Source organism: Diadema antillarum, unplaced genomic scaffold (assembly GCF_040938485.1).
Source record: "Diadema antillarum isolate AM-2024a unplaced genomic scaffold, OU_Dant_1.0 seq00002504_RagTag, whole genome shotgun sequence".
NCBI classification, from domain to species: Eukaryota; Metazoa; Echinodermata; class Echinoidea; order Diadematoida; family Diadematidae; genus Diadema; species Diadema antillarum.
The window spans coordinates 6,683-32,500 of record NW_027273108.1 but is presented as its reverse complement, the minus strand read 5'-3'; the positions used below and the strand labels follow the sequence as shown (position 1 = coordinate 32,500).

At 37.7% G+C, this 25,818-nt stretch overlaps 2 protein-coding genes across 2 annotated transcripts in view; both read right to left on the bottom strand.

Moving 5' to 3' along the window:
- LOC139714893 (ciliary microtubule inner protein 2B-like) overlaps positions 1-7,039 on the bottom strand; it is an 8,204-nt gene extending 1,165 nt beyond the window's left edge. Inside the window, exons 1-6 of the mRNA XM_071626538.1 lie at positions 6,797-7,039; positions 6,272-6,417; positions 5,170-5,268; positions 2,916-3,085; positions 2,093-2,246; positions 1-199 (exon numbers count right to left, since the gene is read on the bottom strand). The exon at positions 1-199 is cut by the window's left edge and continues 104 nt beyond it. Of these exons, the coding sequence (XP_071482639.1) occupies positions 1-199; positions 2,093-2,246; positions 2,916-3,085; positions 5,170-5,268; positions 6,272-6,417; positions 6,797-6,858 (830 nt within the window). The 5' untranslated portion in view covers positions 6,859-7,039. The remainder of the gene's footprint in view (positions 200-2,092; positions 2,247-2,915; positions 3,086-5,169; positions 5,269-6,271; positions 6,418-6,796) is intronic.
- A 3,896-nt stretch (positions 7,040-10,935) lies between these two features.
- LOC139714892 (monocarboxylate transporter 12-like) lies at positions 10,936-16,227 on the bottom strand. The gene is made up of 4 exons (XM_071626537.1): positions 16,007-16,227; positions 14,712-15,665; positions 13,998-14,246; positions 10,936-11,448 (listed from the first exon to the last, which is right to left on the bottom strand). The coding sequence occupies exons 2-4, from the start codon at positions 15,625-15,627 to the stop codon at positions 11,270-11,272; spliced, it is 1,344 nt and encodes a 447-aa protein (XP_071482638.1). The 5' UTR covers positions 15,628-15,665; positions 16,007-16,227; the 3' UTR covers positions 10,936-11,269.
- Between the last annotated feature and the right edge of the window lie 9,591 nt (positions 16,228-25,818).

The following is a 25,818-nucleotide window of genomic DNA, read 5'->3' as shown; positions in this document are numbered from 1 at the left end:
TTCACCGGCGGTAGTTTGGCGGCGGGCGAAGCCTTGCACTCAACCCCCTTAGTACCAGGGGCAGCTGCCGCAGCGTGAGAACGGAGTCTGGCCATACGGGGGTTGGGATCGTCGGCGAAGGCGATGAGGGCGCGATTTGTGAGCATCGGGTAGCCCATTCCCGTCAATCCACGTGCATTGGGGACAAAGCCAGTGTAACCTGCATTTTCATGGATGTTGTAAAGACAATAAGGACTATCATTCCCAGTAGCATCAGAGTTACGGTTGAAATCACTAATAGCAGCCTCTCCTCCACCAATGTCCACCCCCAAACTTAATAATGCTAATATACTGATAGTCTTCTTTATCAAGGTTGCCTCTCCATTGTAGTCACTGCTACCAGAGGGCCCTGCCATTATTATTATCCTAGCGTTGCCGAGTAGGCTACTCTTTTATATACACCTGGGTCGAGGGACGTGGTGGGTAAAAACATCTTGTCCAAGGACGTAAGCACTGGACGGGAATTAAACTCGTATCGGGTCCTCCGACTGGGAGTCGGGAATCGCATCCACTGTATGCCACAGCACCCCACTGGAATACCCAGGATATGCCATGAAAAGGATGGTCTGGATGGTATGGGGAAGGGGAATATTTAAGCAGATTTGTGATTACGACTCATCAAACTGTTTCCACAAAGTAACATGGGAATGACGAGCGACGTGAGGCGAACCGGCGTACTTCACAGAATATGGCGCTTTCTGTCATCCATACTTCACCACAAAAAAGAAAGAAAGAAAAAAGAAAGAATGCAAATTCAAAGTTTTGCAGAAGGTTATTAGGCCTACGTGTACAATTATAGATATCTGTTCACTCTGTCGGGCCCATCGCAGCCACTCCTCTATCATTATTATTAATCTTTATCGTGTTTTTTTAATCGTAGTCTGTAATGATAAGCTTCATGAAACAGATATAACGGGCAAATCACCGTACAATTTAACAGTTTCTTACACACGCACGATATCACAGTTGTAAACAGTTTGTGTATGGGTAATTATGATCATTACTAGCGTTGGTACGGCACAACATCAATTAACCACTCCCGACCTCGGTGCCTGCCCCTCCCCAATCCACAACACCATGTTATTAAAAACAAAACAAACAGAGACAGAGACAGAGAATGAAAACCACGAATAGACAATTCAAAACAAAAAAATTATACGACTTGGTGGTGTAGACGGAGACTCATTCAATATGTAATCCGATTCATATTGTGATCATTGTATAGCGCCTATAGTGATAAAAAGAGAATCTCTGTGGTAGCGCCAGAGATCTTGTCTGGCGAACTTTCGCCCACTTAAAGTCCAAAAGTGAAACCGATGTTTTGGTCCTGATTGTATGTACGTAAGTATTGATGTCGTGCCCCCAAATGTCCAAGGAGTTCAAGCATGAACGCGCAAAATAACAAACACGTATTAGAAAGAAGGAAGTCGGAAACGAGTGGCTAAGGAGACATGACGGATCGATGGGTCACGTGTATCATGTCAAAGGCAATTTTCATTTTCGCACGAAGTTGGCCCCGAACTTGGTTAAAAGCCAATATACATACAGTGTACATCCGATTGGAAGCAAATACGATGCCCACAGAAGGTCACATGAGGTCACAAAAAGGGGTGGTATAGTTTTGGTTGAGATGGTGTCCATTTTAATAGGACAACTTTGTTTGGCCATGTCTTTGGATATCTCAGCCATTTCAAAACAGATTTTCATCAAATTCTAATTCACCTCAGAATTGTATGCACGTTAATATTTCATAATAAGCGCTCTTTAATTATTTCGCACGAAGTTGAAACCTGAATCCCAATCTTAACAAAAACGATACCATCCCTTAAACTATAACTGCAGGTTACACGAAGATGCGAATCTTCATTACAGAATAACCCTTCGCAAGATCTTTGTGCTATCATTTTTTTTTCCTTTATTTCCATGCCTAAAAACCCAGATGTCGTTAATCTCTCTATAAAATTGAAGGCAACGATCTTGTGTACAATATGTCACTGACAATCTAAGACAATGCATTGTCGTGATTGTATTGACATACTTTCTCTAAAATTACCTGACATGAAAAACTTCTGCGGGTTTGAATCGCTCATGTAGTACGGGGAGAGCGAGTGCTCCGTCTTCTTCTTGGACGTGAAATTGAAGCGACCGCTCTTTGCTCCGGGTACTTTGCTGAGAGGAGAGGTTCGAGTGGGTTTGAACGACGCTCCCTGAAAGAAAAATAACGGAAGACAATCAACTTTATTATTTGGTTGCATCACTGTCTTGTGTAAAAAAAAACACAAAACAAAACAAAACCTTTTTCAGTTATCTCTTCTGACTTCGCTATTAATAATCATTATCGCCAAAATAAGTTTTTGCCTTCGTCGTTATCACAATCATCATCATCGTCATTATCACTAACATTGATATCATGCTCATCATAATATCCACCGTCAATGCTAATAAACTCGTCGTCGTCGCAGTACTCACCGTGTAACTTTCAACCTCATTCACCATATAATACGATGTAACCAACTTTTCTCTTTTTCAAAAATTTACCGGCAAAAGACTGTGCTAAATGGAATTCAGTATTTTGCTCATTGCCTTGCGTCCGTCATCCAGTGAAGATATAGTCCTCTATTTGTAGTCATGTCTCCTTTTTGTTTTTTGTTTTGTTTTTTGTTTTTTGCTTTTAACATTTCTCTCTCTCTCTCCCTTCTTCCTTCGCGTGATTGAATAACAACGGCGGTAACTATCTATTTTTATCAGTATCACTGCAATATTGCTCGAGATGATGATGATAGTAATACTATTTTCATAATTCTCATCATTATTTTTTAAAATTACATTAATTAAAGCTTTGCTTTAATCATCATTAACATAAGGTGTGATCTCACCTCAGGAGATTGTGAGGCGTCCAGTTTTCCCGCCTGAATGCACTGGATGGTCTTCATGTCGTCTTTCTTCTTCCTCTCCACCTGCTGGTCGCTTTCAAAGTTGGACACTGCGTCGTGACAGATCACGGCGTAGCGATTACCGTAGAAGTGTTGCGATTTCGGTATGTACCCTGCGATGAAGTAAATTCAATTCGATTCAATTAATTTATTTTCATACTTCTCATTTTAATATGAATATTAAATCAGAAATAACAATTCAAGTTCTTTTACCTTGGAATGTGCAAAAACAAACGATATGCATGGTAATAACACAGCGATTGTCATGGTAACTGGTCGAAATCGAAATGGGGTTGAACAAAGAGAAGTATAACGGGACCTACATGAAAGCAAGCTTGTTTCTCTATAATCCCCGAGTAATCAGTGTTTGTGAAAAAGAAACGGAGAACGGATAGAAGATAAGACCGGACGATTTAATGGTACCAAATAAGAAAAGCGGGGTATGCCTTTGTGATAAAAAAAGAAAAAATATATACTAAAATGTGAACCATTATTGTGACCGAACTATCATTCGTTCCCGGAGTTATGATGCTGGTCAGGGCGGTTCGCATCATTATTATTGTAACAACGAAAAATGAATGGGGAGCATGCAGCGTGGCTGCTGTGCTTAAGAAATATGCTATCACCATGATCACGGTTTACTTTCTTCCCTGTTCACAGTGTATGATTACGTAATTTGGAGATGCCCACTAAAGAAAGACATTATTTACCATTTGCATGCAGAATGAAACAAAACCCCAGTTTAGTGCTTCAAAATAGTTCTAAAATGTGAGTTAGGGACTGAAACCATCAATGTAAAAACGTTCATCAATTTAAATGTTAAGTATTGTTTTATATATACAAAATGTGAACAATAGTTACGATAAAATTGTTTCTATACTACAAAAAAAGTCTACAGTTATGGTTCATTGAGAAAAACAGAGCTATCTCCTTATATATTGAGGCTTTATTGCAAAATCTTATCATACAGTACTGTCATAGCAGAATGTCTCGTGATACAACTGACCTACACATATGCATCAAATATGATATCTCGAGCATTTTTTTTTTCACATTACTGTTCCCAATGGAATACAGTACCTTTAAATACACTTAACAAAAATCAATTTAAATAATTATATTTACATATAAAGTAATACAAGACAATATCCATGACGCTTTTTTACATGAATAAAGAATCAAACTCTGGATCTACTGAGCTCTTCCTGTTGAGAAATTAACCATAACACAACTCTGCCTATGCAGGCATAGGACACGTACAATGTACATTTCGCTCTTACACTTTGCAAACAATAAACCTACACCAAATAGTGCTGGTCAATACTTGTATTGTCCCTATATTTATTTGCATTGTTCCTCTTAGCGTAGCGAGAGCTGATCCAGTCGATGTGATTATTACATCAAGACGTGATACTGGGAAAGTAAAATAATACATTATTTACACATTATTTAAAGTAATAATTTACCATTGGCAGATGGAACAAAAACCCAGCTTTTGTGCTTCAAAATAATTCTAAAATATGAGTCAGGTATAATAGAAACAACAAAATAGCGTTCACATGCTTGTCAGAAAAGTATAATCAATGTTAAACATTGTTAAATATACAAAATGTGAACAATAGCTAGAACAAATGATTCTAGCACAAACCGTCTACAGTTATGTTATTTCATTGTAAAAAATAGTAATATCTCCTTATAGGCTTTATTGCGATTTTTTTATCTGGTACTATGTTTTGTGAAACAACTGACCTACACATATGCCTCGGCATCAAACTCGATTTTTTTTTAAATCACTGCTTCCAATGTAAACAATATACCTTTACAGCTGTCACGCACAATCCCATACAGACAACCAAAATAAGTCATCCTTATTCATGTCTGTCAAAGTCCATCTCTCTCTCTCTCTCTCTCTCTATCTATCTATCTCTTAATTCCTGTAATGTTGAAGAAAATCATCTCTTAGAACGACAGCAGCAACAACATAACAAGTCTTAGATTTATTTAGCTGATATTTTTCCCTACTTAATGTGATACCAGAACAGGGTAGTGAACAGAAAAAAAAACCACCCGAAACAACATGTTTACGAGAATTCCATCGATGCACCCCCTGGAGGAACATTAGTACAGTAAAACAGACAGACAGACAGAAAAACAGACAGACAGCGTGCGTCACGCAACATAGCTTATACACACTGACCTGTGTACCCAGGGACCATCTGTTCGGTGAATTTCTGGTCCCCGAAGCTGGCCTTCCGACTTTGAAGCAGTGCTGGGCGCCCGGCAGAGATCTCACGATCTTGTCACGATAATGTTGAGAAAGAAAGAAGGGAACAAAGATTTATTATATCGTACGAGATAAACATACCTCCAAAGTATCCACCACAACAGAGGACAGATGAGGAACAGGCATTAATAGAAACAGGGCAGTAGAAGACAAGAAATTATTAGTTATTAACTTTTCATCAGTACATGTATGTACATGTTACTTCCTCACCAGAATCCCATGTGTTGTTCAAATCATTGTTGATTCACCTGGGGACGGTTTCATAAAACTTGTCATCAGTGACAACTGCCACATTTCTATGACAAATTTGCTCTCAGCCAATCAGATGCAAGGATTTCAGTAGCTTGTCACATCTATGACAACTTGTCACAGATGACAAGTTTTATGAAACGGGCCCCTGATTACCGCCCTAATTGACAGTTCTTCATACACATTGCATGATCGAAAAGATAAACACTGCACAACTTCATTTGTTTCGGATTTATTTTCCTCGCGTCTTTTCCCCCGGCTCTACTTATTCTGATCCAACTCTTGCTATCATACGATTCCGCCTGAATGTTCGATATATTTCTCGCTCCCCGTCCTCTTCTCATTCTTTACTATCTATTCTTCACCTTCATTCACACTCTCATCTTGTTTTTCCTTCTTCTCCAGTTTCTTCGACTATATACTCGGCTTCTTTCTTCTGCCGATTTTGCATTTTATTCTCCATCCATTCACACTTTCATCCTATACTTCCCCTTCCGTTAATAATTAGATGTAATGGTTGAAATAAGTGACGTTAGCGAAAAGCCTGACCACGCGAAAGCTGATACCGAGATTATTCATTGACATTCATATAATGTACGATGTAACTTTCATTTCAAGTCCGTTTTTTTTTGTCATGTTTTTCTCATAATTGAATTACAGTGTTTTGGGCATACATGTAGCGCTATATATGACAGCACCACTCCTATAAAATGACGAATATCCTTCCTCCTTGTTGCTACTAGACAGGTAAAGGTCTTGGGCTCACCTGGGTAACCGGGTTTCGGGGGTTTGAGATCAGAGAGAAGAGTGCGGTCGGACTTAGGGACCTTGGGATCAGTGAGAAGCCGGGTGGTGGTACGGCCAAACGTTTCGCCGATCTGGAACTTGAATTGGGGGCAAAATCCGCAATACCTGCAAAAAGAAGAAGAAGAAGAAGAAAAAAGGGAGACGACGTCTGTGAACGTGACTAGAATGAACAAATCCAATCCTTAACATAGTGGGGGAAAAGGGCCGGGAGGGGGATTCCATCGTAAAATTGCATCAGCCCTTCATTAACATTGATTTCTCAAAAAAAAAGGGGGGGGGGGAGGGAGAACAACTTTGTCTGTTACCGTCTTCAATAAGAATCTTTGCGGTACTTTTCGGCTCCTCGATGTAAACATGATTCGTATCGTATTCATAATCTCATCTGCTGCGTTATTCCTTCATTCACATTTTGTATGGCGGTTACTACTGTATGTCTATTGAATAGAATGCCACAAGAAGGAAAACAGATGAGAATATTCCTCACCCTGGCGTATGGTAGGGCTCGGGATTGGTCAGAACACTCTTCTCTTGTTTCACGGCTGCCATATTTCTCTTCCTTGTCAAACTCAGCTTCTTTCCTGTAGTCCAGTCCTGCCTTTTTCTTAATTTTAGTGCTCTACTCGTGTAACGTACAATGTCTGCACTTTCATCAGTTGCAATTTCAGATGTAGTGATTACAAAGAGTATCAGGACGTCGTAGTGCGATGCTGAAGTATAGTAAACAATCAACGCGATGCGCGCGCATTCTTATTGGTGACGTCACTTTGCAGTCGCGCAAAATCTTGAAAAACGTCAAAATGAATTGCGCGCATCAATTGTCCACGTCATAGAGCCTATACAAGCCGCAGCAGAATGATGCTGCGTCGGCATGCTAAGTGCGACACTGTACATTCAGTACTGCGGGAATATAAACCAGAGGCAATACAGTAGTTAGGAGAGGGAAAGAACATGATGTAACAACCTGTAGAGTAGTGCAAGAAGAGAGAGGCGGCTGTATAGCCGTGATAACATGTATTTCACCGCGTATATTTCTGTTCATTATAATGGAAAATACAACTTACAATAATGGGAAGAAACTATTATTGTAAATCCAAAAAAATATAATAATAATAATGGAGTTATCTTACCTCTTGCATAATGTAGTCATACACAATGTCATGCTCACATCGTTTTCTGTTCCCTAGAAGCAGCGACCGTCTCGGAAAGACGCATTTTATACAGAATGGCAGAACGCATATTGAGTACAGTCATTTTGTTTTTTTTTTTAATTGCGTATTTTCAGCAAATACAATAGGAACTGATAATATAGACAGTTCTGTTATAGGTCATTACATAAAGTCAATGCCATGTCATTACGTATACGGATACTGCGTTGGTGCGTTATTCATAGGTAGTGTTATTACAAACAAACAAACAAACAAACAAACAAACAAACAAACAAACAAACAAACAAACACATAATTCATCGAATACAATGTAGTTCATTTTTGTTACACTGGCTGAGGTAATCTGCGAGCGAGATAATTGCCTGGCGCAAAAAAAGAGAGAAAAAATGTACATACATAACATCAATCAAAAACAACCGAGACTGCTCAAACATTAAAGGATCACAGAGGGAATTATCGTCTCACATTGTCTCCTTGTGTCACGTACAATATAATGCCTTCAAACAAGACTATTGCTATATCTCCTTCCAAAGAAAACATAGGGGGGAAAATGGTATATTGATATGAAGAGTTTGTTCGCAAAAACCGATAAGTCCAGTTTTGAAGATTTTGAAGTATGGTCTCTGTCATAGAGTACAAAATAATATTTTAAATGATATATTGGTCACCACATAATAAAGGTACATTTTTGAAGTTATGGTCAAAAGAAGCAAAAATTTTCTTATTGTTCTCTCTATTTATCTTGACCTTTAATCACAAATCATTCCATTTGGCAAACATGGACTTATCGGTTTTTGCGAACAAGCTCTGCATATATAGGACACTAAAGTGCACGACATGAAGGACAGTATATACTAAAGTGTTCCTTTGATTAAAAAAAATAATAACCCTGCAAATTACAATATTTCCTTGAGCTCTGAACCCCTTGATGTCAAAGTTTACACAATGATACATCATTTACTTGTGTCCTGTAAAAATCGCTACTCACTGCATTACAATGTTTCTACAAGATGGACTAACGATGATATTACTGAGCTCTCATTTTCGCATGGCAAATGAGTATAGTATTATACATATTTCAGGGAAACGAAAAAAAAACAAACAAAAAATCTTCAAGCACGCCACCAAGCGGGCTATGTCAGAAGAGCAACGATGATCTTGACCTGAATACCAATATATGCCCCAGTTTGTAGAACCAGTTCGACAGAGTATAGGCACCGGAAATACCCGTTCCGACAGACCAACTACTGCGTGTAACTAAAAAAAAAAAAATGTTAACACCTAGTTACCGCTGCATCGTCGGTGAGCCTTAAAGGACAAGTTCACCTTCATAAACATAGGGATTGAGAGAATGCAACAATATTAGTAGAACACATCAGTGAAAGTTTGAGGAAAATTGGACAATCGATGCAAAAGTTATGAATTTTAAAAATTTTTGTGTTGGAACCGCTGGATGAGGAGACTACTACAGCTTGTGAGTCATATGCGTACAACAGTATAAAGAAAATGTAAAGAAAATTCAACATATTTTTAATTTTTTTCGCATAATAAAAGAGCACTTGACTTGCCTCTTTCTAAAGGCAGGGGGAATAATATTACCCATAACATATGTCGGTAACGAGTCGGGGGAATGCGTACTTTTTTCAAAAGATGAAATTTTGTGAAATTCTCTTTATATTTCCCTTATATTGTTGTACGCATGTGACATCTAAGTTATTCACACACTGCACTAGTCTTCTCATCCAGCGGTTACTGCACAAAAACTTCCAAAGTTCATAACTTTTGAACGGATTGTCCGATTTTCCTCAAACTTTCAATGATGTGTTCTACTAATATTGCTACATTCTCTCAATCCTTATGTTTATGAAGGTGAACTTGTCCTTTAACATGATTTCGTTATCTTTTCAAGCACAAATCGATAGCCTATGATGATGTGCCCTGGTATAATTTTGTACTGTAGTTTTATCATAACTATATGGAATGTTTACTTTGTTATTATACACCAAATTATCATATGCACCGTACACCAAATCAATCAACATTATAATGTCCTTAAACATGAACAATTTGATGGGTTTGCATCATCATCTACCTATACTTTGTATCTTTCGCATTTGGCAATCTTGTATGATTTCTTCCGAGCATATCGCTAGTCCAAACCAGAAACAATAAAAGCCCTCTTTAAATGATTTTCATCAAAGAGTTTGTGTATCACACAACCTCCTTCTTTATAAAGTGTAGAAAGCGGTATGAACACCACGCACTTTTTTTTTCTTTTTCCCTATGAATTCCCATTTTTCTATAGCAACAAAAATGTGTGTTGTTTGTTGTTGTTGTTTTTTTAATTCCGTACAAGCCGCTAGAAAAAAAAAAAGGAAATGCGCCGGATCACTACAATTGACCTTGCACTTGGAGACTACAGACGCGAGAATTCATACTTCCCATGGAGTTGAGCCAACGCGCCCTCTGATAAGTTTCGTTTAGACAACATGGACCAAAACTAAATACTAAACTTCTTGTTTATGGTTAATGTAATTAGACGGCAGGAGGTATAATAAATGGTCAGCATTTACTGGAGATAACACCCTTACGTTCTCTCTCATATTTATGAATAAACATCTTATCCATAGATATCATATCACAAGCATAAGGACCATAGCAACGTCCTGTGCAATCTCTACCTTGCGGGTCATCAGGTCAACAGCTACAGATTCTGAATCTCCGAATGCTGATCACTCTAATGATAATAATAGAGAGACTCTTATGCCTTTAACGTACCTTCCAGTTACCCATAATGCTAAGGAAAAACTACAAAAGAGTAAGAATCCATAATCTGGCAGGCAACATTATTCATCTAAGCACTATAACCATGCATGGGTCTACTGTTTTCAATTTTACTGTAAAAGAGTTGGCATTTTCAAGGCTCCAGACACCGTAAATGCGCCTCGAAAAAAAAAAGTATATTTCTTTCTCTTCGAGCGATGCCAAGATTTCTGCAGTGCACGCACCATGAAAGGACGGGCTGGGGTCATAGGTCATGAGGTTGTGACTTGACGAACAGGCAAAACGCGTTTCACTTTTTTTCACTGTACAAACTAGTCGCTTCCACGCATATAAGGAGACCAACCTGTGTAGGGAATTATGGGTGAAAAAGTAGCTGCGCAATCAACACATGGCAGTACTGGGTACGAAACATCGATGATCAAAATTAGAGATCAGTTAGCTTTCGCTGACAAACGTCAGTGATTATAATATCATTCTTACGCACCCAGTAATGGCCAAGGAAAAACTAGACAAGAATTGTAATCTATAATCTCGTAGGCAACAGGCTACATAACCATGCACGGATTTGCTGTTTTCAAGTTTACACCGAATAAACAAATGACAGGATAATATCGCAGCATATAAACTCTTCGCATCTTAAAATAGAAGACTTAAATTGCGATTCGCGTCCGTGTTACAAGTTTGTGTGTTGTTCTGTGTCATTCAAGGCACCGTATAAAAAACTGAGTTATTTTTTGATAAGAAAACAACCTAAATAGAAAATTCTGACAGAATAATAATTCTACACGACTAGCGGATGTAAGGAGCTGGGCTAACAGTCCGATCTGCCTCGATAAAAAAGAAAGAAAACAATGTTCACCCAAGGCCCAAATTCCATGTATGTTTCCTTGTTTGTACTTTCTCTTTAATACGGAAGTCACTTGAGATATTGAAATAATAAGCACCACTTCCAATTGCGACTTCTTGGCGACACAGCGAAAACTAATGTCGGTGACTGTCCCCTCGCTTTAATTCACATGAACAACTTCGAGTTGGTTTCCAGTCTCCAGCTCGTCCACCCTTTCCTTTCTCTTTCGACATCGTGTGATGACAGAGAGGAGCAGATTGGTGGCGGCGCCGAAGAGAAGGACGTCGGCAGAAAAGAAAAACGACATCGAGTAGCTGCCAGTGACATCAGCCAGCCAACCTGTCTTAAAAGAGAGAGAGAGAGAGAGAGAGAGAGAAACAAAACAATACTGCATTTACTTGTAAGTCAAGCCATCAACATTATCTGGACCATAGTCGATAGTGTCATAATTGTATCTGACATTCAGATCACCCCAATATCTTGCGCGCAAGACATTAATAGCTATATAATTATCATACTTGGGAAAAACACATTTTCAAGCACCATGCCTCTTTACCTACTCTACATTCCTGATATTAAAAAAAAATAATGTAGAAAGTACACAATGGCCATATTCTTTTGGTTTTTGAAAAAAAAATACAGCTGTAAATATACATTTTCAAGGTCTTACTATTAAAGAAGCTCGTTTATAGGTATCAAACTACGAACTTAGGATCCTTTGCATGAAATAACGCCATATAGGAACTTGTCGTGCTTCATAAGATACCACTTGCCATTATTAATTTTGTTGTTGCTGTTGTTGTTGTCGTCGTTGTTGTTTTTGTTTTATGGCTTCACAATTACGCAAACAATGAAATGAATCTCACAATCATCTTGAGATTATCCATGAATAGACAAACAGGAATTTGATATGATAGTGAAGTGGCGAGGACAACCCTTGGTGAGGTCATTTATCATTTAAACAGCGAACACTTACGATCAAAACTGGCAAAACATCCGTTTCAAATAGGATGTAGGCATTGACCACTTCGATAACATCATTCACGTGTCACTGCAACACGGAGTCCCGTGATATGCTTGACAGGAGGTTTAAAGGGGCTGCACAGTACTGGTTGAGGTGGGGATTCATGGTTTTTACATTCCTAAGTGAGATAATGAGAAACCTCTTATGAAATATGAAAGAGCATGTAATTCTAAGAAGGATTCCACGTTTATTTGATGAAAATTGGTTTTCAAATGGCTGAGATATCCAAAAAAGTGATAATAATAAAAGACTATATCTGTCCCAACTTTATTAAGATCTCTTTGTTTCACCTTGTTTTTGGATATCTCGGCCACTTCAGAACTGATTTTCATCAAATAAACTTGCGATACCCCTTAGAATTGCATGCTCTGTGACATCTCATAGAGTGGTTTCTGAATATCTCGCAAAATGTTTAAAGCTAAATCCTCACCTCGACCAGAACTGTACACACCCTTTAAGTAATATATCACGGTTTGTATTTTCGTTTCTACACACATTCCCACAGTTCTCTCCGCGGGTGACATACGGGAAAGTATGGTTCAAGTTCCATTCCACTCACTGAACACATCATATGCCTGTAGTTTCTTTCATATGAACGGCGAAAACATTATTTACAGGCAGAACAAACTTATGTATTAGACACCCTCCTCGAGTACAATTTGGCACATAATTTGGCACATAACCTATGCCGTTTGTCAGAGAGCGAGGGAGGGAGACTGAGGGAGAAAGATGATACTTATCCTTCGCACTTGCTCTTTGTTCGCAAAGTGGAATGGAATAATATACCTTCCGGAAATATTCCCCTCAACCTAAAGTAGGAGAGCCATCAAAGGGATGGGGTAGTTTTGGTTGAGATAAGGGATTCAGATTTTAATGTTTTGCGAGATAATGAGAAACTACTCATGTAAAACTAAAGAGTATACGATTCTAAGAGGTATTCAAAGTTTTATTTGATGAAATCGGTTTTGAAAAGGCCGAGGTATCCTTTAAAGCAAAGTAAAAAGATCGGTCCTAGTAAAAGGTAAGTACCTTCGTTTATTAGGACCTCTTTGTTTTTGGATATCTCAGCGATTTCAAAACAAATTTTCATTAAATAAACCTTGAATTCCTCTTAGAATTGCATGCTCTTTCAAATTTCATCAAAGATTTCTCATTATCTCACACAGAAAATGTTGGAAACCTAAATATCTATCTTATACAAAACTATACCATCCCTTTAATGGAACAGTGTTCCCGTTTACGTTCCATGTTTTGGGGTGTGTGGGGTGGGGTGGGGACGATTTTGATTAACATGTGTTATACAATGTAATTATAGAGGTTGCTACATTTCACTCGATTCCGACACAGGCACTATCTACGAAAATTCGCCCTTCCATGGTATCTCATAATACCAATTCTATTTTGCTTTCTTTTCTTAGACTTTTCCCCTCGGAAATGGAATTACATAATACGCATACTTCAGTCTAAAATACGGCACTGTCATGCTAACGGTGCTGAGATTCGAATTTTGTCAAATGCAGTGGAAATTGGTTTGAATCCAAACGTCGCTTAACTAAATATTTTCACGCTAACATTCTATATTCATAACAAAGGACGATTAATATCAAAATAGAATGAACTTATCTAATTGGCGCATTACGGTACAAAGTGGCCTTTTTCCCCTTAGCTAATAAAGCACATCTGCCATGGTCATCCGAAGTCATAGACTGCTGTCGTCATGGTAACAACGAGGTAGGAATTCGGGTAACACACCCGTTTCGATGACGGTGTAAGTTTTAGATTTCTTGCGGTATCTATTCAGTTCCAAGATGTTAAAATATAAGGTATGGCATGCAATGGCCTAGACCATTCTCGTCATTCTCACCTGACAGAACTGCACCAACCGTCATCCCTACTCCTGTCGTCATGACAACGATTCGGACAGCATCCGAGATGAAGGCCGGAGACACAACCTTCTTGGCCTGAACGATACGAAGAACGATGCTGGCGCCGATGCCAATCCCCGCGAAGAAGATAGTGACTGCGGCTTGCGCAAATACATCAATGACAAAAGGCATGGCGAAGAGCGGCAAAGTCGTTAATATGTTCACGACCATCATGAACATGTGTGGTCCTACAATTAATGTCAAAAAATTAAAAATAGAAAGAAATAGCATATATGCTTATATCACATACATGTTGAAATGTACTGTATATACATATTTGTTTCAACGTCATTTGAACGAAAACGCAAGTGATTTTCTCTTTTTTGAGAAGCGTTAGCTGGTCAACGACCGACTCAGGACGCAATAACAGCATTATCATCTACTACGCAAATGTTGTGGTTGATATCACCATTCAAATTTTTATTAGAAGATTTGTAAACTTGGAAAAATGAGAACTGGTGTTTGTTATAATGAAACCCACTTTCGCAAAAGTTCTGCAGTACGCGTATTTCGTTGTACCCTATTAATATTGACTTGACACTCAAGATCAGTTTAGCAAGTTAACTGCTTTCAGAAATGTGAAATATCATTGCTAGCCAAGTCACAAGGAGATCAAAATTCAGTATAGATTGGGTCTGTTGAGACCAAAGTACCTATAATGCCCCTGTCGACGGCTGCTCCCACTACGATGCGTCCGACGGTGCCGCCCACACCAAGGACGGACAGGAGCGCGGCAGCGTTGCTGTGCGTCATCCCGCAGTCGATTGCCATGGCCATGACGTGTGCGACGGCGGGGAACGTGCCGATCATGACCACGATCGAAGACAGGTTCTGCAAAATGGCGAGTGGTTCGTTCCAGAACAGCGTGATTCCGAGCATGTCGGCGACAAGCTTTCCCGCCCTCCTCACGCCATGGTTTCTTTCTGTAGAATGAGTTCTGCGAGCACGCTCATCACTCATTTTTGCCCTGGACATTGATACAGCGTTTGACAAAGAGGTGCATTCGTCCGACGTCGGCATTACGCCCTTACTTTCTTCATCGGCGACCTCTACGGAGCCGGGACGCACATTCTGATTACGATTGACATATAGGGGGATTGGGGGAGACAGGGAATTTGAGTCACTTTGTAGTTCTACTCCTTGTCGGGGTTCAGTCCTGAGGTGCCTCGCTGATCCTCGCTTTGATCCACTTGGGGCTTCATCTACAGCATCGAATCTGTGATCCAACCTTTGCTTTCTCTGAATGACAGGTGTCCCCACCGGTGTTGACAGCCTACATATTACGTTGACGTCGACGACGTCAACATATTCTTCAGCGTCCTCCTCGTAACTCTTGTTGCTTTCGCCCGACATCTTCGGGCGACGGCGAACTGGCAATGGGCGAAAGAGACACGATGCCGCCATGCTGTTGGCCACGAGGGCGCTGTTGATTAGTAGCGCCCCGCGCCATCCGTACGAAGCCACGAGAAAACGAGTCAAAGGCGGTATTCCAATCTGGCTTATGCTAGTCCCGAGGAACATAATGCTATTAGCGATACCAAAACGCCTGTTGAAATATATGGCCACCATATTTATCGATGAGATGTAACAGAATCCCACCCCAAGACCTGTGTAGAAGAAGGAAATAGTAGGAGGAAAATGAAGAAGAGAAAAATCATCCTGAATAGAACAGGCGACAGAATTGAAGGTAAAAAATAAAATATTGCACAATTACCTTTACGACATCAGTAACGTTTACGAAATGACGAGATGCGGCATAAACAAGTACATTGGTGTGTTAGAAACAAAAGCCTTCTAAAAATGATGAAAAAACAAAATAACCTTTCTCCGCGCTGAAATGTTTTTACGACGTAATTACTTTTAAATTGCTGCATGTGCGATTGGAACACAACAAATAAAAAGAGCAAAACATGGTTCTGAAAATTAAAGACATCGTCCACGCTTTTACCTGACACGACCCCAATGGCCAGGGCAATATGAGAAGGCTTAGTAGCGAAGGCACCGGCCAGGCAGCCGGACGAAGCGAGGACTGCCCCGATGAAGGCCGTGGCCCGAACCCCAATCTTGGACCACACGAAACCAGTTACGAAACCTGTGAGAGTGAAGAGACCGAGAAATGCCTGTCTGAAAGTATCGACTGTTTTTGCCCCTCACGATTGCCCCAATTTGTTGCTCATGGGCGTATCGAATTCATTACCATGGTAATTATTACGTTTTGATTGATTGATTGATTTTATTTTCCGCATAAAAACAACAACGGCTGGATGGCCCATATTCAGCGATGCCAACATGGCATCGCTGGTCTTCCATGGGGTCCAGAACATGGAAGTTATACAAATACAATATGATATTGTGAAATACATAACTTGTAAACATGGAGATATTTGAAATTCATAGATTGAGAGAAAGAAAAAACAACAACAAAAACATCAAATATTAAAGCGGATACAATAACAAAAGAAAAGGATACAATGGAAAGAGAAGGGGAAAAATAATACTTTATAACTTATAATAGCCTGTATTGATTAAAATAATTCAGTAATAACTCTTTTTCATCAACAAAAAAGAATAAAAAATAAATCAACGGGGCAGTGACCTTAAACATACTTATTTTAGATTTAAATATATGAACACTTGGGGAAATCTTGATATCCATGTGAAGGTCATTATATTCCTTAGCATATTTATATTTAAATGATTTCTTCAAACATTCAGTTCTAGGTTTGGGAAGTCTTAACTTTTGTCCAAAACAGGAGGGATGAGAATGAGTTACAAATTCAAATTCATCTTTTATATAAAAAGGGGTTATATCCAGAAGGGGTTAAACCTATATTACGTCGTCATTTTAGTTGATGAATCAGCAGCTCTCACCAGCTATCCTCTTATTAATATATGAAGGACGTTTTTACATTGTCTTTGTTCAAAATTATGGGTTACAATATCTGTTTGAGTAAGATGAACGGCCTTGAAACTGAAGAAGCCATGTGGTTATGATGAGAGTGCGTGCGTGCGAGTGTGTGTGTGTGTGTGTGTGTGTGTGTGTTTTACGGGGTACTTGCGTGTCTGACCAAAAGGAGCTTCTAGAGATGGAGTAACAACAGTGTTATTCCTTTTGATCCCATGTTTGATGCCGCCACTAAGAAATATTTGAAGCATGTCATTGTGCCAAACATATAACCATATTCCCCTGCGTAACATAAAAAAATAGATATAAGCAAATTCCAAGACTCCCGTGGATAACCCAGTCTATATTACGATCTATAAACAGGAAAAACAATTTGTTTTATAAATATAGATGTAATCCCACTGAAAAAAATAAGAAAAAATATGTTTCATACAAAAACACACTCACCAAATTATTACGTACGCAGAAGAAAATGTTTTATGTGAATCAGATAAGCAAATACAAAAATGATATTAAAAACACATGGAAAACATTAAAGAATGCTATGAATACATCTAACAATTCATCTAATATTTCCGAAATTCGGTGGGGCAATGCCTCCAGCAACACTCCCACTGGCATGGCGGAAACTTTCAATGACTTTTTTTCTTCAATTGGGAAAAAATTTTCTCAAAATATTCCTCTTTCTAGTAAATCTTTTAATGATTTTTTAGATACACCTAACTCCAAAACTATATTTTTTGACCCAACATATAAAGAAGAAATAATAAAGATTGTTGCTAATTTGAAAGAAGGAAAAAGTCCTGGCCATGACGGAATTGACAACTATTTGATAAAAAACATAATTCCTCAAATAGTGGATCCCTTAGTACACATTATCAATTCATCGCTTACAACTGGCCATGTGCCAAATAGCATGAAAATTGCGAAAGTAATTCCTATTTACAAGAAAGGGGAGAAGGATGATGTCAATAACTATAGACCCATATCTCTATTATCTTCTATTTCTAAGATTCTTGAAAGAATAGTTTATATCAGGACAGTACGTTTTCTTAAAACCTGCGACATATTCTCAAACTTTCAATTTGGATTCAGGGAAAATCACAGCACAACACACGGACTACTTGCCCTCATCGACAAAGTCACACACGCACTCGACACACTTTCACACACAATAGGTATCTTCTTGGACTTCTCCAAGGCCTTTGACACGATTAACCACGGAATACTTCTCGCCAAACTGTCTCATTATGGAATACGTGGAAAGGCCTTGGAGTGGTTCACGAGTTACCTATCAGAAAGATCCCAATTTGTACATGTCAACGGCTTTGACTCTCAAAGTAAAACAATTGCATCTGGTGTTCCACAAGGGAGTTTATTAGGCCCATTGTTATTCATTATTTATATTAATGATTTTCATAGATCCTCGGAGAAACTATCATTCATATTATTTGCGGATGACTCTAACCTTTTTTTTTCTCACCCTGACCCAAACATTTTAATAAGAACAGTCAATGAAGAACTGAAAAAGGTTATACAATGGATATACGCAAATAAATTGTCATTAAATATTAAAAAAACAAAAGTTATGCTTTTTAGTAATTCTTTAAATAGCCTCCCAGGCAATATAACATTTGATACTACTCCTTTAGAAGAAGTTTCTTCCTTTAAATTTCTTGGTGTTTGTGTCGATAACAAGCTTTCATGGAGGAATCATATTGATAACATATGTAAAATTATATCACGTAACATTGGTGTAATGAATAGATTAAAATATTATCTTCCTTCATCTGCATTATTAACTCTTTATTCTAGTTTGATACTACCTTATTTAAACTACGGGATTCTTGCTTGGGGTAATACATGCCAGATGTTACTTGACAAACTTCTTTTACTGCAAAAGAAAGCGCTTAGAATTGTTTTTAATTTACATACCCGAGAACATACAGATGCTTTGTTTTCTGACCATAAAATATTAAAAGTAAATGATTTGTATGTGTTTCAACTTGGCCAGTTTATGTTTAATTACAACAGTAACTTTTTACCTAAAATATTCCATGATTCATTTCATCGAAATAGTCATGTTCATAACTATCCCACGCGACGATCCGACGAATTTCATCTTCCATTAATGAGAACCGCACATGCCCAAAATACATTTCTTTATACCGGACCCAGACTTTGGAATAATTTAGATAATAGTTTAAAAGATTCCCCCAAATTTGTTACATTTAAATACAAACTCAGAAAATATTTACTTTCTACTTATAATCTTAGATAATCTAAATTGTTTTGATTTATGCTTGAGCCTTCACTTGTCCTGATGTCGCAGCACTTGGCGTGTTCTGTGTGCAGACTTCTCTTCTTTCTTCTCTCCTCTTCCTTTCCTGTCTCTTGTTCTTCGTAGACTTGTATTGTTACCGTCTTCTCTCCTCTCGGTACTGTCTCGCGTCTTACAGTGTATACGTGTGGGTAATTGAATGTGTGTACGAACGTGTTGTCCTTGTCATATTTTCCCGGTACACGTGGTTCAGTGAGCAGTGTCCGGGCACTAGCATTGGTATTCTATATTTTTTCTCAACCGGTGTATCTCAAAATAATTACATGTATATTGTAATAGAATAGTATATAATTTACTCATTATTTGTCTAGCGATCCACGTCCGACAAGCTATGCTTTTTAGTGGATCACTATTTTCCATAATCGAATTTATTTTCCGCTCGCCCACGAAGTATTTATACAGTGTTTTCCTAAATATTGTACATGTTATATGTTGTTCTATAATATGTCTCGTATATATATTACATGAATCTTATGCAAACGTTTGAACAATATTTCATCACATGTATACTTTGTACTGTTTTTTTTTTTTTTTGATTTTCGATGATTGGAAATAAACTATGATTGAATTGAATTGAATTGAATTGAAAAAACAGGATCTGTCGCGCAGATACGAAGACAATTGACTCGTGTCTCATTGCTTAATCACTAGCCATTTTCAAAGGAAGATATGTCTTTGTGGTGGTAATTACTTTTCGCTATCCCTTCTTATAAAAGGTAGGTGGTACAGACAGGAGGATGCACGAATAGAAATTGAGCAAAAATGCTGAAATAAAGATGAAAACTACTCAACTGGGCATGTCCGGGCACTAATCTGATATATCTATCAATAAAGCATTATACTTGAAGATTATTCCTTATTAGCTTCATATGTGGAAATTAAGCGGAAAAGTGATAAAACCAGCTTTCCAGGATGGTACAGTTTTAAACATTTTCACATGATACAGCTCTGATTTGCACTTTTGCGAAAATTTCTGGACGGAATTGGCTTTTGTTTTACATGCTTTATCATGAAGTGAAATTTCATTTCCTGTAATAAATAGATAAGCAAAATATGGCCAATATCATGATAACGTTCAAAATGAATCTTCAGATTGATCGGCAAGACGGCAGCGTCGAACATCGATCATCAAAGGCACAAGTGCACCTATGGGCAATTCTTGTGTACATCAATAGAATCTGACAACTGTTTGAATAATTACAGCCAGTTGAAACTCCATGTATAAAACCTTCTTGGTCTGATGCGTTTTATTCATTACATTAAGTTAAAACTCGCGGCAAATAATAATAAGAGTCATCTTGCAACCCTGTCATGTCGTCATACTTAATGCGTTTTTTAAAGCTCTCCTTCCAGGGCGTTCCAAACCTCTTATTCATAGTGATATATGGGATATTTCATTTGCACAGTTGTATCAGCCAGATATGATAGGGATATCATATACAAATGCATCACATAATCTAAATAGAAAGAGACGTAGGCCCTACCATCAAAATGTCATATCAAGTTATGTAGGCAATTATTATCTTTTTTTTTTGTTAATCTATTGGCGACTGACGTTTCACGACCTCACTTTCCAATATACGATTTCAATACTGTCAACTCAATGGATATTGAGAGCCAATAAATTATCACTAAATCTTCAGAAAACTAAGTATCTGTTATTTAGTAAGTCTAGAGAAGTTTTACGCACAGATATCATTTTTGATGTCATTCATATTTTAGAATGTGTATCTCACATAAAGTTTCTCGGTATCACAGTGGACGATAAAGTAACTTTCGTGGAAGCCTCATATTATTAATATTAGTAAAATAATCTCGCGTAATATTGATATTATCAATAGTCTTAAATCTCATATCCCGTTGTCTTCTTTGTTGACGTTGTATTTGTCATTAATATTACCTTATCTTAATTATGGAATTTTAGCATGGGGTAGTGCCCATCAAACTTTGTTAGATAAACTATTGTTATTACAAAAAAAGAAAATCACTTCGTATTATTTGTGGCGGTTCACCACGTTCCCATGCAGATCCATTATTTGTTAAACATAAGATTTAACAAAATTAAAGATGTGTTTTTCTTTCAGCTGGGTCAGTTTATGTTTAATTATAACACAAATGCACTTCCCAGCATTTTTAATTCAATGTTTCCACGAAATCAATCCTTTCATAATTATCCCACCAGGCGATCTAATGAGTTTCATTTACCCCTTCTGAGAACTTTTTTGGCTCAAAATATATTTATACACTGGCCCTAGATTCTGGAATTCTTTAAGCTGTGATATCCAAAAAAAAATTATCTTTGAATTCGTTTAAGCGTAAGTTGAAACTTTTTTGTTGTTGTTGAATTCATACTAAGATATATACTATCTATTACTTAGCTGGTCTCATTTGTACAAACTTTGCTCAACTGCTCGAGCTCTGAAGCACATCAATTCCCTCTTCCGATCCTGATGTTCAGCGTGTTGGCTTTGCCTTTCATTTCCTCTTTTCTTTCTTTCCTTTCTTTCCATTATTCTTTTGTGCTTTATTACTTTCATTGGTATACCCTTCTGTCAAGTCATGTAATGTCGTTGTGTTTCTCCTGTCTTGTTCTGTCCTGTCTCGTTCTGTCTTGTCTTGTTCTGTCCTGTTTTTGTAAACAAATATGTTCACAAGAATCATTTGAGTGGTTCACAATTTACAAGCATGCTTTTCTGTGGACCTCTCAATTCTTTCTCTTTTTTTTTTCTCCTGACATAACTTTGCATTTTGCCGGTATGCATGTATGATTTTGTATTTATTAACCATTATCTACAATGTAAAGTCGAATACATGCCTATGTTATATCCAGTGGCGTATCTAGGGGGGGGGGGGGGGGGGGCAAGGGGGGCACGTGTGTTACGGTCTTAAAGTGTAACCCGGTCTTAAAGTGTAACTCGATGCCTAGGCTTCTGAAAATGTGTCAGAGCGATGCGTATGCAGCGGTCGAGCACACATTTCGTTGTGCCAATCTCCCATGGGAGAGAGGCTCAGTGCCAGTGGTCCTGTGGTGCAGACTCATTTACGACCAACAAGGGTGTGTGCCTGCTAACTAGCGGTATATCATGATAAATAATACATTTGTCATCATCAAGCACGTTCATTTCAATTCAATTCAATTGAATTCACTTGTTCTTCAACATGATATAAATGAAATCTTTAAAGAATACAAACTACTTAAAGGCAAAGGACCTTACCTTGTCACCAACGAAATAACAAAATTCATGTCAAACTATTACAGATTAATAACACGTACTGAAGAACGTAGGAGTTCACTAGAAAGCAATAGCTTGACATGTACTCCTAAGAGTATAACCTTTCTAAAGAAATAGATTAGAGGGCAACTGGAGAGAGGAAAAGAAAGGAAACAAACTTCTTTTTTTGCACAAAGAACTAAGGAATGAAAATAGTTACTATACAACGCAGCACACCACATCTCGAGACATACGAGCACGTACAATATTAGGACAAGATGCCTGTACTTCAGAATATAATAGGAAGGGGGATGCAGACATGAGCTGTAGGTTTGATACATTAAAAGAAAAAGAACAAAATGAAGAAAAAGAGCAAAATCAACGATAAATAGAACAATTGCGATTTTTTTCATAATGTATTTCTTATTTTGTTTGTACGATTTATCAATTTTTCTTCAACATATTTTGCTATAAATCATGAATCAAAATCATTTTCAGCGTTCAGCGAAATCTCAGAAAATATCAGATTACTATGTACATGATTTAAAGGGAAAAAAAGAATGAATGTGCACAATAATTCTATTATCAAAATATCTTGCATTACCAAAATTAATGTGCAAATAATTACATAAGAAATTATGGATTTTTTTTGTATACCTTCTTCAATAATAAAAACCAAAATCAATGATAGAGCTAGGCAAATAGTATAGTTAAGTTAGAAGCTTCATGTTAGATTATGGCGGTATCCAGGCGTGTCCATGGTAGGGGGAGGTGGAATTTTCACATTTCCAGCATCTTCTTGAAAAATACAATTATGACATATACATCTCAACTAAACTTGAATTTTGGAGATAGCATCCCTGGGTAAAGGAATCCCACTTTGTTTGAAGGGGCACCAAATCCAAAGACCTCAACATACGGAACTGTTTGAACAAAATACACCCAAATCTTCTCCAGAACCAGAAGTAACAGAGCTGATGCAATGCTATATTAGAAGGTGAATGCATGAATGATTTCTTTTTATTTGCTATGTCGGATGGGGGGGGGGGGGGGAGGAGGAGGGCGGCGTAATGTTCATATTTTTGACATCTTCTTGAAAAGATTTTTACTTTACATGGCAGGTAGCATCCCCAGAGTAATTCAACACCTAACACTGTATTGTTACATAAACAATGTAACGGTTTTGCTGGCTTGTAACTCTTTTTTGTGGACTTTTATTTGCTCAATATTTGCCTATAGCACATTCCTGACTGTTTTACATCCCAAGATGAGGAAGGTCCTCTGTGGTTTTTCACTTTGAAATCGTAGATGGTGGCCACTGATGCAGCGAAGGAAAGTGATTTCATCATTTTCATTGTCTTTCTTTTTTTTTTTCTGATCGGTGAGGTATCTACTGCTTGTATGGTAAAATCCACAATTTTATCTAGAAATGCAAACTTCATTCCCCATGCTTTCACTTTTCTTTTTATTTCATCTCTGTTTTCTTTCTTGATGATTTCCTTATTTCTCATTTGCAAAATTAGCCATGATTAATGGTGAACAAATAAGTATGTTTTCGAAGGTGTTTGTTGATACATTATACCAAACAGAAACAACAATAAATGATATGCAAAGAACTGCTCACATAGGACCTGACGTGTAGGCCTACATATTGGTATCTGCTCCACGTAATGTGCGGTTTATTGCACATGATTGTTCTCGAAAACACCCCACAAAATATCCTGCATACAGAAATGATCATCCCTATTGTGATTATTAAGTGTACAAACATTTTACAAGTCACTGTGATAAGGAAAAGTTGCTTGGTTTATCAAATACTATTGTAGAGGTTTTAACATCTACAAGTATCATATTGCTGCTTAAAGTCATACAAGACGCTCGTACATCACGCGTTAACAACACACTGACACGAGACACTCAAGTTATACATAGATTAGCTACCAAACCAAATTGTGAAAAGATGGCAATTTTCACTTCTTAAATTTAGGTTGCCAGTATGATGGTTTGCACACATACCTGTCATTCCACCCCCCCCCTTTCAGTGCTATTTAATCCGTCATCTCCTCATCCGTCATCCACCTCTTCATCTATAACGCCCTCTTAAGAAATAAGCGCACTACATAATATTATAATGATGGAATCTTGTAAGTAGGGAAGAAAATTATGATATTTCTTTATTTATGCCATGTTGAAATATAGGCATGCAAAATAAATGTACTTTTTCTATTCTAAAACCATAGCAAATATAAAAGTTCTGATATAAATGAGTTGGTAAGCTATGAAAATATAACGTGATTCTGCTGACAGTCGCTTATACACACTGCACAGTATACCAAATCCTTTCCGAGCAATACAATATCAAAATGTATCTTGACATGACGTGCATCATACATAAATAAGGTTGGTCACCTCAGAGTGACAATACATGTGTATGTACGTTACCGTACAGTGTGCAATAATCTACTTTGATAGTTCAAGGGAAACATTGCACACAAGTATGTTATGGAGCCCATTTCAGTCCCCTCCTGAGCATTGTTTGGGAGGGGAGGATTACCACACTATTCTTTTGAATTACACATCGACAGTATTGCGTCATATGCTATCACTGATAATGCCCTTTTCGACAATGCAAGGCATATGTTTCTAAATCTGCCCTCAAAGGCTCTAATGTGTAAGATTCCATTATGATTACTCAAAAGCTGAGAAAATATCTTTAGTGAATATTTATCAAGACACTGAGAACAAAAAGAGCAAAAACCCAGCCTATTACAAATCCTAATTTGCTTGTGTCTAATGGTAACAGTGAACATTTACATACAATATTTTTTCACACTAATGCATCAAATAAAAAAAGGAATTATATGAATAAACAAATACTTGCTGATAAAAAGCTGAAATATCCGTGAAATCGTGAAATAAATGACTATAGAAATGGCAAGATTGAAACCTTGTCACACTCTCAGGTACAATGACTCTCCAAAGTAGATATTTAACAAATGTTTAAATAGAGAACTTTTCATGGAGGATACTATGGCAACTGAATGCAACTTACATTGTAAATTTTGACGATCATAGAATATGTACAGATTATTAGTTTATTTAGATACCGTCACACACTACTACAACAAATACAATACTACAGCTTGGAATACCAGAATGCTGAATAGGTCAACTGGCAGTGGAATAGCTGGAATGTAATTAACATATACATGCATGTATACATCAGAAATGACAAGATTGGGAGACTTGTTACAGTCCCAGTCAGAATGACTTCCAAGTCACAGAGGTTTGGCAAATGAAAA